Source organism: Schistocerca nitens, chromosome 4 (assembly GCF_023898315.1).
Source record: "Schistocerca nitens isolate TAMUIC-IGC-003100 chromosome 4, iqSchNite1.1, whole genome shotgun sequence".
Taxonomy (NCBI): Eukaryota; Metazoa; Arthropoda; class Insecta; order Orthoptera; family Acrididae; genus Schistocerca; species Schistocerca nitens.
This window is the reverse complement of record NC_064617.1, coordinates 903,289,622-903,303,072: the sequence shown is the minus strand read 5'-3', so window position 1 is coordinate 903,303,072 and position 13,451 is coordinate 903,289,622. Positions and strand designations below refer to the sequence as shown.

The window sequence follows — 13,451 nt, the reverse complement described above, 5'->3', positions numbered from 1 at the left end:
CAAAAATGAGATCAACAGGAAGTGCAAAATGGCTAAGCAGGGATGGCTAGAGGACAAATGTAAGGATGTAGAGGCTTATCTCACTAGGGGTAAGATAGATACTGCCTACAGGAAAATTAAAGAGACCTTTGGAGATAAGAGAACGACTTGTATGAATATCAAGAGCTCAGATGGAAACCCAGTTCTAAGCAAAGAACGGAAAGCTGTAAGGTGGAAGGAGTATATAGAGGGTCTATACAAGGGCGATGTACTTGAGGACAATATTATGGAAATGGAAGAGGATGTAGATGAAGATGAAATGGGAGATACGATACTGCGTGAAGAGTTTGACAGAGCACTGAAAGACCTGAGTCGAAACAAGGCCCCCGGAGTAGACAACATTCCATTGGAACTACTGACGGCCTTGGGAGAGCCAGTCCTGACAAAACTCTACCATCTGGTGAGCAAGATGTATGAAACAGGCGAAATACCCTCAGACTTCAAGAAGAATATAATAATCCCAATCCCAAAGAAAGCAGGTGTTGACAGATGTGAAAATTACCGAACTATCAGTTTAATAAGTCACAGCTGCAAAATACTAACACGAATTCTTTACAGACGAATGGAAAAACTAGTAGAAGCCAACCTTGGGGAAGATCAGTTTGGATCCCGTAGAAACACTGGAACCCGTGAGGCAATACTGACCTTACGACTTATCTTAGAAGAAAGATTAAGGAAAGGCAAACCTACGTTTCTAGCATTTGTAGACTTAGAGAAAGCTTTTGACAATGTTGACTGGAATACTCTCTTTCAAATTCTAAAGGTGGCAGGGGTAAAATACAGGGAGCGAAAGGCTATTTACAATTTGTACAGAAACCAATTGGCAGTTATAAGAGTTGAGGGACATGAAAGGGAAGCAGTGGTTGGGAAGGGAGTAAGACAGGATTGTAGCCTCTCCCCGATGTTGTTGAATCTGTATATTGAGCAAGCAGTAAAGGAAACAAAAGAAAAATTCGGAGTAGGTATTAAAATCCATGGAGAAGAAGTAAAAACTTTGAGGTTCGCCGATGACATTGTAATTCTGTCAGAGACAGCAAAGGACTTGGAAGAGCAGTTGAATGGAATGGACAGTGTCTTGAAAGGAGGATATAAGATGAACATCAACAACAGCAAAAGGAGGATAATGGAATGTAGTCGAATTAAGTCGGGTGATGCTGAGGGAATTAGATTAGGAAATGAGACACTTAAAGTAGTAAAGGAGTTTTGCTACTTGGGGAGCAAAATAACTGATGATGGTCGAAGTAGAGAGGATATAAAATGTAGACTGGCAATGGCAAGGAAAGCGTTTCTGAAGAAGAGAACTTTGTTAACATCGAGTATAGATTTAAGTGTCAGGAAGTCATTTCTGAAAGTATTTGTATGGAGTGTAGCCATGTATGGAAGTGAAACATGGACGATAAATAGTTTGGACAAGAAGAGAATAGAAGCTTTCGAAATGTGGTGCTACAGAAGAATGCTGAAGATTAGATGGGTAGATCATATAACTAATGAGGAAGTATTGAATAGGATTGAGGAGAAGAGAAGTTTGTGGCACAACTTGACCAGAAGACGGGATCGGTTGGTAGGACATGTTCTGAGGCATCAAGGGATCACCAGTTTAGTATTGGAGGGCAGCGTGGAGGGTAAAAATCGTAGAGGGAGACCAAGAGATGAATACACTAAGCAGATTCAGAGGGATGTAGGTTGCAGTAGGTACTGGGAGATGAAGCAGCTTGCACAGGATAGAGTAGCATGGAGAGCTGCATCAAACCAGTCTCAGGACTGAAGACCACAACAACAACAACAACATATAGGGTACAGTGACAACAGAAAGCTCTGTTCAGAGGACAGCGATTAAGTTCTACTTAAAAAATTGTACAGGCTTTATTTACTGGAACAGAACGTCAAAACTTAAATGGCAAATTCTATAAATGTTTATCTACTGTACAAAAGAATTAGGAAGTCAGTCAGGGAGGGAGGGAGGGTGTGTGTGTGTGTGTCTGCTGGAGTCTCACAATGTATTGCTTGTGATCATCTGAGCAACTGTGTTTTGGGCTTTGAATGACTATATGTGATGGAGCTTAGCATTATTGTGAGAGAACATGATTGCATTTGATTCACATTGTTCAGATTGCTTTTGATTCACATTGTACAGAACTGGACTTTTATGTGACTGTTACACAAATATTTGCTTCACCTGCAATGGCTTAGTGAATCTGTGAGTGTCATTTGTATTAAGATCCACATGGTGAGTTGACCATTCATCTTTCCACTTTTACGGCAAGCTAAACTATCTTTGACTACACCAGCTGATTTTTTTATAGACACAGAATTTGTAAAACTGTGAACAGCATTTTGATTCTAAACTGTGCTAGGTGGATAGGAAAGAATGCAATCTGTGCATGTTATAAAAATGAACTTTGAATGTAATGATTTTTCCACGAGATATGGTTCATGTGGTATCAGCAGCAATTTCCTTCTTGCCTTACAGTATCAAATAAGTGTTTCTTTTCAACTACGGAGAGATGGAGATATGGACATGTGGAATGAAGGTTATGGGTGACTCTTGTGACTATTTTTAGGTTATTTACTTCAGTAGTTTAGAGATCCTTGATGTGTGGTGGGCAATAACAATTAGGATAAAACTGAGACAGATGAAAAATGGAAATTAACTAAATCATATAATCAAACCAATAGTCCTGTTGCAAAGTGTACAACTACCATATACAAGAGCTAAAACAAACAATTCATATTATTAGGAATTAATGAAGTTTACATGCTGACTTACTGTCATCAAAATCATCAGGCCCGAGGGATCGATGCTGTCTTGAGACAGCCGTTCCGATGGCCTGGCAGGTGAGGCTGTTCCCTCCAAGTGTTTCCTTGTTCTCATATGCCTTCATTTCAAAGAAGTAATGCTGGCTACATCCTTTAAAGCCCTAAGAAACAATAAAACAGCAAGCCTTGAAAAACTTCTTACTCTTTTTCCCTCTCCCGCATTGTTATTAGGGGAGCTGCATTGGACTCGCTAGATGTCAATGCAGTCTAACATAAGATAGTACAATGTGTAAGAGACAGGGTATGTGACATCAACCCTCTTCATTCGCTTTTTCATTCCACTGAAAGATGTTGCAAAAAATGTATACACATATACAGGGTTATTACAAATGATTGAAGCGATTTCACAGCTCTACAATAACTTTATTATTTGAGATATTTTCACAATGCTTTGCACACACATACAAAAACTCAAAAAGTTTTTTTAGGCATTCACAAATGTTCGATATGTGCCCTTTTAGTGATTCGGCAGACATAAAGCCGGTAATAAAGTTCCTCCCACACTCGGCGCAGCATGTCCCCATCAATGAGTTCGAAAGCATTGTTGATGCGAGCTCGCAGTTCTGGCACGTTTCTTCGTAGAGGAGGTTTAAACACTGAATCTTTCACATAACCCCACAGAAAGAAATCGCATGGGGTTAAGTCGGGAGAGTGTGGAGGCCATGACATGAATTGCTGATCATGATCTCCACCACGACCGACCCATCGGTTTTCCAATCTCCTGTTTAAGAAATGCCGAACATCATAATCGAAGTGCGGTGGAGCACCATCCTGTTGAAAGATGAAGTTGGCGCTGTCGGTCTCCAGTTGTGGCATGAGCCAATTTTCCAGCATGTCCAGATACACGTGTCCTGTAACGTTTTTTTCGCAGAAGAAAAAGCGGCCGTAAACTTTAAACCGTGAGATTGCACAAAACACGTTAACTTTTGGTGAATTGCGAATTTGCTGCACGAATGCGTGAGGATTCTCTACCGCCCAGATTCGCACATTGTGTCTGTTCACTTCACCATTAAGAAAAAATGTTGCTTCATCACTGAAAACAAGTTTTGCACTGAACGCATCCTCTTCCATGAGCTGTTGCAACCGTGCCGAAAATTCAAAGCGTTTGACTTTGTCATCGGGTGTCAGGGCTTGTAGCAATTGTAAACGGTAAGGCTTCTGCTTTAGCCTTTTCCGTAAGATTTTCCAAAGCGTCGGCTGTGGTACGTTTAGCTCCCTGCTTGCTTTATTCGTCGACTTCCACGGGCTACGCGTGAAACTTACCCGCACGCGTTCAACCGTTTCTTCCCGTTGATTTCCCCTTACAGAGGCATCCTTAAGTTTTAAACTGCGCATACCATCGCCGAATGGAGTTAGCAGTTGGTGGATCTTTGTTGAACTTCGTCCTGAAGTGTCGTTGCACTGTTATGACTGACTGATGTGAGTGCATTTCCAGCACGACATACGCTTTCTAGACTCCTGTCGCCATTTTGTCTCACTGCGCCCTCGAGCGCTCTGGCGGCAGAAATGAAGTGCAGCTTCAGCCGAACAAAACTTTATGAGTTTTTCTACGTATCTGTAGCATGTCGTGACCATATGTCAATGAATGGAGCTACAGTGAATTTATGAAATCGCTTCAATCATTTGTAATAGCCCTGTACTTAAATTAAATTATGATAAGAGTCTAAAATTTTTATGACATCTCTGTGCAATATTTATGTAAGCCTGGTGGCTATTGGAGGTAGAATGGTGATTTGGAGGGGGGGGGGGGTGGAGGGATTAACAAGTTACAATCTTCAACAAAATTCTCATCATGCCGTTCACATGATACACAATGCCTACTTGTAGTGTATCCCAACCAAGGAGTTACATAAATATTGAAATGCTTTTAATTTCATCAAAAAATAACCAATATCGAATTGTGCAATATTTCTTTCAGCCTTCTCCAGGAAGTTCTGTATCTTTTGCAATTCAAGTTTAAGCACAGAGGAGAAGATACAGTGTAAAATATGTACATTAAAAGAAAAAAATATGGTACGCAACACTTCCACAATGAAAACCAATAGCTGATGAATGGAGGCAAGAGTTCCTCATTATCTGAATGAAAATTCCGTAAAGAAACTATATGAAGTGCACAGGGGAAGAGATAAAAGGACTGAAGAGGGACATAGGAATGCTGCCTATACAAAACTGCAATTTTCCATTTCAAGCTTTCGAAGAAATTTATGTAACAACCTATTTATCATAGAATAAAAAAAAAAAAAAAAAAAAAAAAAGAAGAAGAAGAAGAAGAAGAAGAAGAAGAAGAAGCAACAAACCTCATAGATATATCCACAGCCATCAATCCATTCTTTCCACTGGTAGCAAAGAGCATACATGAATGCTACTGGGTGGCAAGAGTCACTACTGTTATCACTTATCTCACCACTGGGACTGTGCACAGTCCACACATAGCAGAAGTTGCGTGGATCATCCGATGGCTCCTGGAATGCGATGTGAGCTACTGGAATTGTCTGCTCCATCACTGGACTCACATACCTAAGGCATAAAAATACTTACTGAGAACATGAAATGAAATAAGTTTAATACTTTTATTTATTTAGGAATGAACAAAACACTATTGATGTAAAATTGTACTTGTTATAAATTGCACAACGGCTCTGAACACCACAATAACAAGTTACCAACTACATTCTAATTCCTGGCAATTTCTCAGTAAATTTGATATTCAATCAGTGTTTGGAAAAGAGTCCAAGTCATCAGTAATTCTTTTGCCCAGATACTGTTAAGGTGTGTATCACCAATTCAACCTTGGCTAGGACTGCAGGTTTGTGACTAACATACTGGAGAAAAATTTACGGTGATTCACCTGCATGCCTTAAAGAAAGAGGGCTTAGTATTACAAGGATAACAGTTTGGTCATAAGTAAGAAATATGTGCACAACGATATTATACTTTTTTTAAATCAATTGAGAATCCAGGACGGACTGTAACAAAATTATAGAATGGATAGTTGCTACTCACCATGTAGCGGAGATGCTGAGTTGCATGTCACAAAATGAGCTTTCGGTCAACTAGGCCATCGACAAAAAACACACTCTCTCTCTCTCTCTCTCTCTCTCTCGCGCGCGCGCGCACGCACACACACACACACACACACACACACACACACACACACACACACAGAGAGAGAGAGAGAGAGAGAGAGAGAGAGAGAGAGAGAGAGAGAGAGAGGCAGGCATGAGCACAGTCTCTGGCATCTGTGTGTGTGTGTGTGTGTGTGTGTGTGTGTGTGTGTGTGTGTGTGTGTGTGCGCGCGTGCGTGCGTGCGTGCGTGTGTGTAATTTTGACGAGGGCCTTGTTGGCAGAAAGCTCATTTTTTGACAGGGTTTTTGTTGTGCCTATCTGTGAATCAGCATCACCGCTTTCTGGTGAGTAGCAACTATCCTTTTCATAATATTGTCACATTTTTTTGAAAATTGTGATGAATTCTAGCGACCAAACATCTTATGAACAAGCCAAAACCATCAAGTATGGAAAGCATTTGTCCTGAGAAATTAAGAGCAGGAGGAGGAGGAGAGGAGGAAGACAGGAGATTAGTGTTTAACGTCCCATTGATAACAAGGTCAATAGAGAGGGAGTGCAAGCTCGGATTACAGATGGATGAGGAAGGAAACTGGCCGTGCCCTTTCAGAGAAACCATCCCGGTATCTGCCTGAAGTGATTTAGGGAAATCATGGAAAACCTGAATCAGGATGGCCAGATGTAAGTTTGATCCGTCGTCTTCCCAACAGCAAATCCAGTGTGCTAAGCACCGCTCCACCTAACTCAGTGAGAAATTAATGGTAGAATTATGAAACAACACCAGTCATTGAAAAGAAACTGCCTGACAGATTTGTCAGAGGAATCCTAAAGTATAATGAAAGTACACAGTCACTTACATCATAGTCACTTACAGACTCCTCATGTGTATTGTTTGTCAGCCTCAGATCTTCACAAAGCTGAACTGAATAGAGAAGATTCGCAGGAAGATTATGCTATTCATCATGGGTTTGTTTAGACCATGCTGTAGCATAACTAAACCACTCAAAAAACTAGTTCAAGATATTACAAGGAAAGTACTAAGCATCATACACGTTATTAAGAAAATTTAATTTCACTGGAATGAATAAATTACCATTTGATAGTCCTATGAATACTCTGTATATATATATATATATATATAGCACCCTCCCACCACCACCTACTCCAGTCCTGTAACCCGGAAGGTGTACACGATCAAAGGCAGAGCCACGTGTGAAAGCACCCACGTGATTTACCAACTGACCTGCCTACACTGTGATGCATTCTATGTGGGAATGACCAGCAACAAACTGTCCATTCGCATGAATGGACACAGGCAGACAGTGTTTGTTGGTAATGAGGATCACCCTGTGGCTAAACATGCCTTGGTGCACAGCCAGCACATCTTGGCACAGTGTTACACCGTCCGGGTTATCTGGATACTTCCCACCAACACCAACCTATCCGAACTCCGGAGATGGGAACTTGCCCTTCAGTATATCCTCTCTTCTCGTTATCCGCCAGGCCTCAATCTCCGCTAATTTCCAGTTGCCGCCACTCATACCTCACCTGTCTCTCAACTTCTTTGCCTCTACTCTTCCACCTCGACTGACATCTCTGCCCAAACTCTTTGTCTTTAAATATGTCTGCTTGTGTCTGTATATGTGTGGATGGATATGTGTGTGTGTGCACGAGTGTATACCCGTCCTTTTTTCCCCCTAAGGTAAGTCTTTCCGCTCCCGGGATTGGAATGACTCCTTACCCTCTCCCTTAAAACCCACATCCTTTCGTCTTTCCCTCTCCTTCCCTCTTTCCTGATGAGGCAACAGTTTGTTGCGAAAGCTTGAATTTTGTGTGTATATTTGTGTTTGTTTGTGTGTCTATCGACCTGCCAGCGCTTTTGTTTGGTAAGTCTCATCATCTTTCTTTATATATATATATATATATATATATATATATATATATATATATATATATATATATATATATATATATATAAAATAGAGGGAAACATTCCACGTAGGAAAAATATATCTAAAAACAAAGATGATGTGACTTACCAAATGAAAGTGCTGGCAGGTCGACAGACACACAAACGAACACAAACATACACACAAAATTCAAGCTTTCGCAACAAACTGTTGCCTCATCACGAAAGAGGGAAGGAGAGGGAAAGACGAAAGGATATGGGTTTTAAGGGAGAAGGTAAGGAGTCATTCCAATCCCGGGAGCGGAAAGACTTACCTTAGGGGGAAAAAAGGACGGGTATACACTCGCACACACACACATATCCATCCACACATATACAGACACAAGCAGACCATTGTGTCTGTATATGTGTGGATGGATATGTGTGTGTGTGCGCGAGTGTATACCCGTCCTTTTTTCCCCCTAAGGTAAGTCTTTCCGCTCCCGGGATTGGAATGACTCCTTACCCTCTCCCCTAAAACCCATATCCTTTCGTCTTTCCCTCTCCTTCCCTCTTTCCTGATGAGGCAACAGTTTGTTGCGAAAGCTTGAATTTTGTGTGTGTGTGTTTGTGTGTCTATCGACCTGCCAGCGCTTTCGTTCGGTAAGTCACATCATCTTTGTTTTTGGATATATTTTTCCCATGTGGAATGAGTCTCCAAAAGACAAAAATTGCCACAACAATTAATGTCAACCCCAACAGTAAAATTAAGAAGGAACGAAGGAAGAATACAGTATAATGTACCATCAAAAAAGTTAGACACTGAGTACAAGTTGGATTGAACAAAGACGGGAAATTAAGCATCTAGCAAAATCACAGAAAATCTAAATATGCACCCCACTCTGCCTGCATGCAAGTCAAGTGTCCGAATCATCTGATCACCTAACTTGCGTTAAAAAAAGAAAAAAAAAAAAGCTTATACTGTGGGGCAACTCAATCTTTCTTCTCACATGCAACTGCTAAATGGAACAGAAATTAGGTTACACCATATACCAAATGTTATACACTGTATAGTGGTGAGTAGTGCACAAATGTAGCTGTAGCACCCTTTATGAAACTGTCTAAACATTAGGTATTTCAAGTCAGCAGCAGCCGTAAAGTTTACCACGACACTGGATAAGTCTGGTATAGAGCAAAAAAACTACCCCCTCTCCAGTCCCTGTTACATACCCAATACAGCATCCCTCAACATAATTTTGAGCGCCTGTGGTTACTGATCCTGGTCACAAATGTTGATATAGCATGAGGAGACGATTAGAGTGGTGTGAAGAAGATGTATGAATGATTTAATTACTACTTTTTACATTACTAAATGCTACAAAATGATGAAACATTGTATAAGAATGTATAAGCTGAAACATCTGCCTTACTAAAACCACTAGTAGATATTAGTTGTACTAGTTGTGAATGAAGAGTTGAGTATTACCTAAACTATAAAATGAACTCATGAATAAGCACAGCATTAACTAAATTGCAGAGAGCTTTATTGCCACATATGTTTACTTTTTGAATACTGAGAGGTGACATGTTTCCTATGCGAAATTATTGATTTCTTTGAAATAAATCTCTAAAAATACTCTGAAAAATATCAGTTGACACATCAAAAGTAAAGTAACCAATAGGAATAACAAAGCACTCTGTATAACAGAAGTACACATGGTTATTTACAAGTTTCTTTTATATTCTTGACATTTATATTCTTTTATATTCTTGACATAATATTTTATCATTAAGCTGATACCTACAAATTTTCATAATAAATGTAAAAAAATTGTAAATTATGCAAGAACTAGGCACTGTTAAATTTGTGTACCTACTTTGTGAGAATAAGTTTTTATTAACAAGGAAAAACAAATGTATTCTTAAAACATCACATATATGAAAAGTGAAGTATCTCACCTAATTTTCTGCTCCCGCAAGTCCCATATCTCAAAACATCCAAAGTTATATCCTACAAGAAGGCTTGTTATACATGGCACATACTGCACACAAGTCACATCCACCTTGTATGAAGGAAGGTAACATCGTACTTTACCGTCTGAACCCTTCAGAGCGAACTTCCTTGGTACCTTAAACGACTCTTCTGGAAAAGGAAAAGAGAAAACATCTTCACAAATCTGTCTAAAAGAAGGTAAGAATTACTAAATTCTATAGAGGGTGTTTCAAGACCTTGCTGAAACTATGAGGAATGATAGCTTACCAAAAAAGAATCTTTTTTATTAATAAACCACAGCCTAAAACACATCCTTAAAGTTATAATAGTGAATAACTGCAATTGCACAAAACTTATCATTCATTACTGTTAGGCATGTTCTGGCAGTAACTTATATGAACGACTGACAACCCACCCTCCATCTCAATATATGCAGCGCACCTTCATATTAATTCATTACTTCCTTTGGGGACAAGTCAGGTGAACGCACTGGCCACACAACACGTCCTCTTAATCCTAACCCACATTCCCCAAAATTGACAGCTTGCACATCTGCACTTAAGTAGGGTGGGGCTCCATCATGCTGGAACCAGAGGCCTCCTTGTACAGTAGGCAGTAGATCGTCCAGCAGTTCCAGGAGTATGGTCTGCAGAAACTATAAGCTGCTCCAGTTAAGCTACATCACATCATTACAGGTCCCTGAACATGATTATTCGTAATTTCCACCAACACATTTACGGAGAGCTTTTGTTGGCACGATCTAACAGCAACAGCCTGCAAGTTCTCATAGTCCCTGATGTGAATGTTCATGCTGTTAAAATACTCATCAAATATAAAGACCTGATTTGTAAGTAAACTGTGTGTGTAAGGCAAGATCATTCACTCTTTGATGTATGGATCACTGCACAAACCACATACGATGTAGGTAATCAGCTGGTACTAAAACTTGCACCATTTGAAAATAGTATGTGTGTAGGTTGTACCTCTGCAACACCCTCCAAATGAATCACCCTGTATAAACAAGGATTTAACTGTAGGTCACATACTCACTAACAAATGATAATCCAAGGAAAGAACTGATCATAATCACTATTAAGCAAACAGTTACACACAAGTGCCTATGGTTAACAGTTCTTCCTAAAGTTCTCACATTATGGAATCTCATTCTGCATTAAAATTTCTCAAATTACTGTTAGAAAATATCATTTAACGGCCAAATTTCAAGGGCACATTGTTATTAAAATTTCACATATAGGTCTATTGCATGGCTAGATGTTTTACTTAATCAACAATGAAGTTGCCATTACATTCTTTCCCAGAGCAAGAAAGATCATAGTGATAGTAACGTAACAGCTTCTGTGTTAAGGCAACTCTAAGAAAAATTATCACAAAAATACAATTTCAATCATGTACCAACAGAGTAATGGCTAGTAGGTAAGTGGCAGCAACCACCTTATATGCACAAGCGAATAGTAGCTTCCGTAAGTAAGAAGGGATGCCTTTATACAATAGAACAGGGGAAATAATGTGAGGAATTTAGACATTTAGGAACGAACCATTCCATGCCAAGTGGTCTAATTTCGGAAAAAGTTGCCACATGACCATCACAGACTTTCATGAAACGTTGTGTGAACATTCGCACACATTCCCAATTAATACTGTAAAGTTCTACTTTTATCAGTTTAATACTTGGAGACAGAGTTATTTGTTTGACCTTATAATGCACCTATCAACAGTGCGTCCGAGTTTTTGGCAACGTTGAGGTATAGTATCACCAGTAAGATTTTCTCAAAACAAACAAAACTAGGTCATCATCTACAACTTTTTGTGCTCTCTTAAAGAAAATAATTTTAAAAGGTATGTCCTGAGCAATTTGCAAAAGGATAATCTGAAGAAAAGTCAGCCAAATAGAAAAACACTGGAAAAAATGTTTAAATGTAGTAAATGTAGACCTACTGCATTTACCAAACACTCCCAATAGTCGTGAATCTTTCCTCTGCAAGCCTTAGCCTACAGAAGTATCAGTTCTTTCCAGAGGACTCAGCTTTTGCTCCACTCTCAAATTGAATCAAGCTTGACTTGGTCAAGACCTTCTCTCCTTCTCCTGGTCCTTACAATGGAAAAACTTTTCGCCACCAACCCTACCAATCAGACTCAACCATAGAGCACTGTTGAATCCTGCCCGACTCAGTTCACTTCTCCATCCAACCATGATCCACCCCCACTGCCCCCAAATCACCCCGTTAACTTTCCAGAATTTCTTAACCTCAAACCTGGCCTCACCATCATTCCCCAAATCGCTCAACCATGCAAACTAACCTTACACCCACAGAAAGAACTGCTGCCCACCTCCTACAGACCGATCCTGGCATTATAAGCCTACCTGCAGACAAAGGGTTCAACATTGTTGTTTTGAACCACAAGGATTACCTGGCAGAAGGACTCAGCCAGCTGTCAGGCACATCCAACTACAAACCTTTCCACAGTGACCCTATTCCAGAAATCCAGCAGGATCTCTAGTCTCTCCTCGAATCCTTAGGCCCATTCCTGAACCTCCCCCCAAGAGTCCACTTCTCCCTTCGCCCCTACCACCCCCCGCACTCCCTACCTTCTACATGCTTCCTCAAGTTCATAAACCTAACTACCCAGAATGCCCCATTGTGGCCATTTACTGTGCCCCCACTGAGAGAATCTCTGCTCTTGAAGACCAACACCTTCATCCTGTTACCCAGAACCTACTCTCCTATATAAAAGATACCAACCATTTCCTCCACCGACTCTCTACAGTTCCTGTTCCTTTCTCACACAGCGCCTTGTTCATCAATACTGATGCCACCTCCCTTTACACTAACATCCCTAATTCCCATGGCCTTACCGCTATTGAACACTACCTTTCCCCAATGCCTCACGGATTCAAAACCAACAACCTCCTCCATAGACGCCATGACCAACTACATCCTCACCCAGAATTACTTCTCCTTTCAAGGCACTACCTACAAACAAATCCGGGGTACGTCTATGGGCATCTGCATGGCACCATCCTGTTCCAACCTATTCATGAGCAATCTAGAGGAATTTTTCCTAAAAACCCAGAATCCTAAACTCCTCACCTGGTTCAAATTCACTGATGACAACTTTGTGATCTGGATCAGGGGTGAGGACACCCTATCCACATTCCTCAACAACTTCTCCCCCATTCGCTTCAAATGATCCTTCTCAACCCAACAAACCATCTTCCTCTTCACTTAAAGACAGGTACATCAGTACCTCTGTCCATATCAAGCCTACTAACCACCAGCAAGACCTCCACTTCGATAGTGCCACCCATTCCATACCAAGAAGTATCTTCCGTACAGCCTAGCCACGAATGGCTGTCGCATCCCTCTCAAAATATACTGAGGGTCTCACTGAGGTCTTTACGGACCGCAATTATCTTCCCAAACCTGTACAAGAACAAATCTCCCATGCCTCGTCTCTCCAATCACCCACTATTCCCAAAGTCTCACCATCCAGCCACAGATGAGCATTTCCCTCATAACTTAGTCCCACCCAGGACTGGAGCAACTGAATTACTTTCTCCGCCAGGATTTTGACTACCTCTCGTCGTGCCCTGAAACGAGAAATGTCCTGCCCACCTCTCCTATAGTGGTA

The 13,451-nt window shown here is 40.6% G+C and overlaps 1 protein-coding gene across 1 annotated transcript in view; it reads right to left on the bottom strand.

Annotated features, from left to right (window-relative positions):
- Positions 1-13,451, bottom strand: part of LOC126253461 (protein ELYS) — a 346,049-nt gene that overhangs the window by 307,406 nt on the left and 25,192 nt on the right. Inside the window, exons 5-7 of the mRNA XM_049954815.1 lie at positions 9,767-9,950; positions 5,154-5,373; positions 2,807-2,957 (exon numbers count right to left, since the gene is read on the bottom strand). Coding sequence (XP_049810772.1) covers positions 2,807-2,957; positions 5,154-5,373; positions 9,767-9,950 — 555 coding nt within the window. The remainder of the gene's footprint in view (positions 1-2,806; positions 2,958-5,153; positions 5,374-9,766; positions 9,951-13,451) is intronic.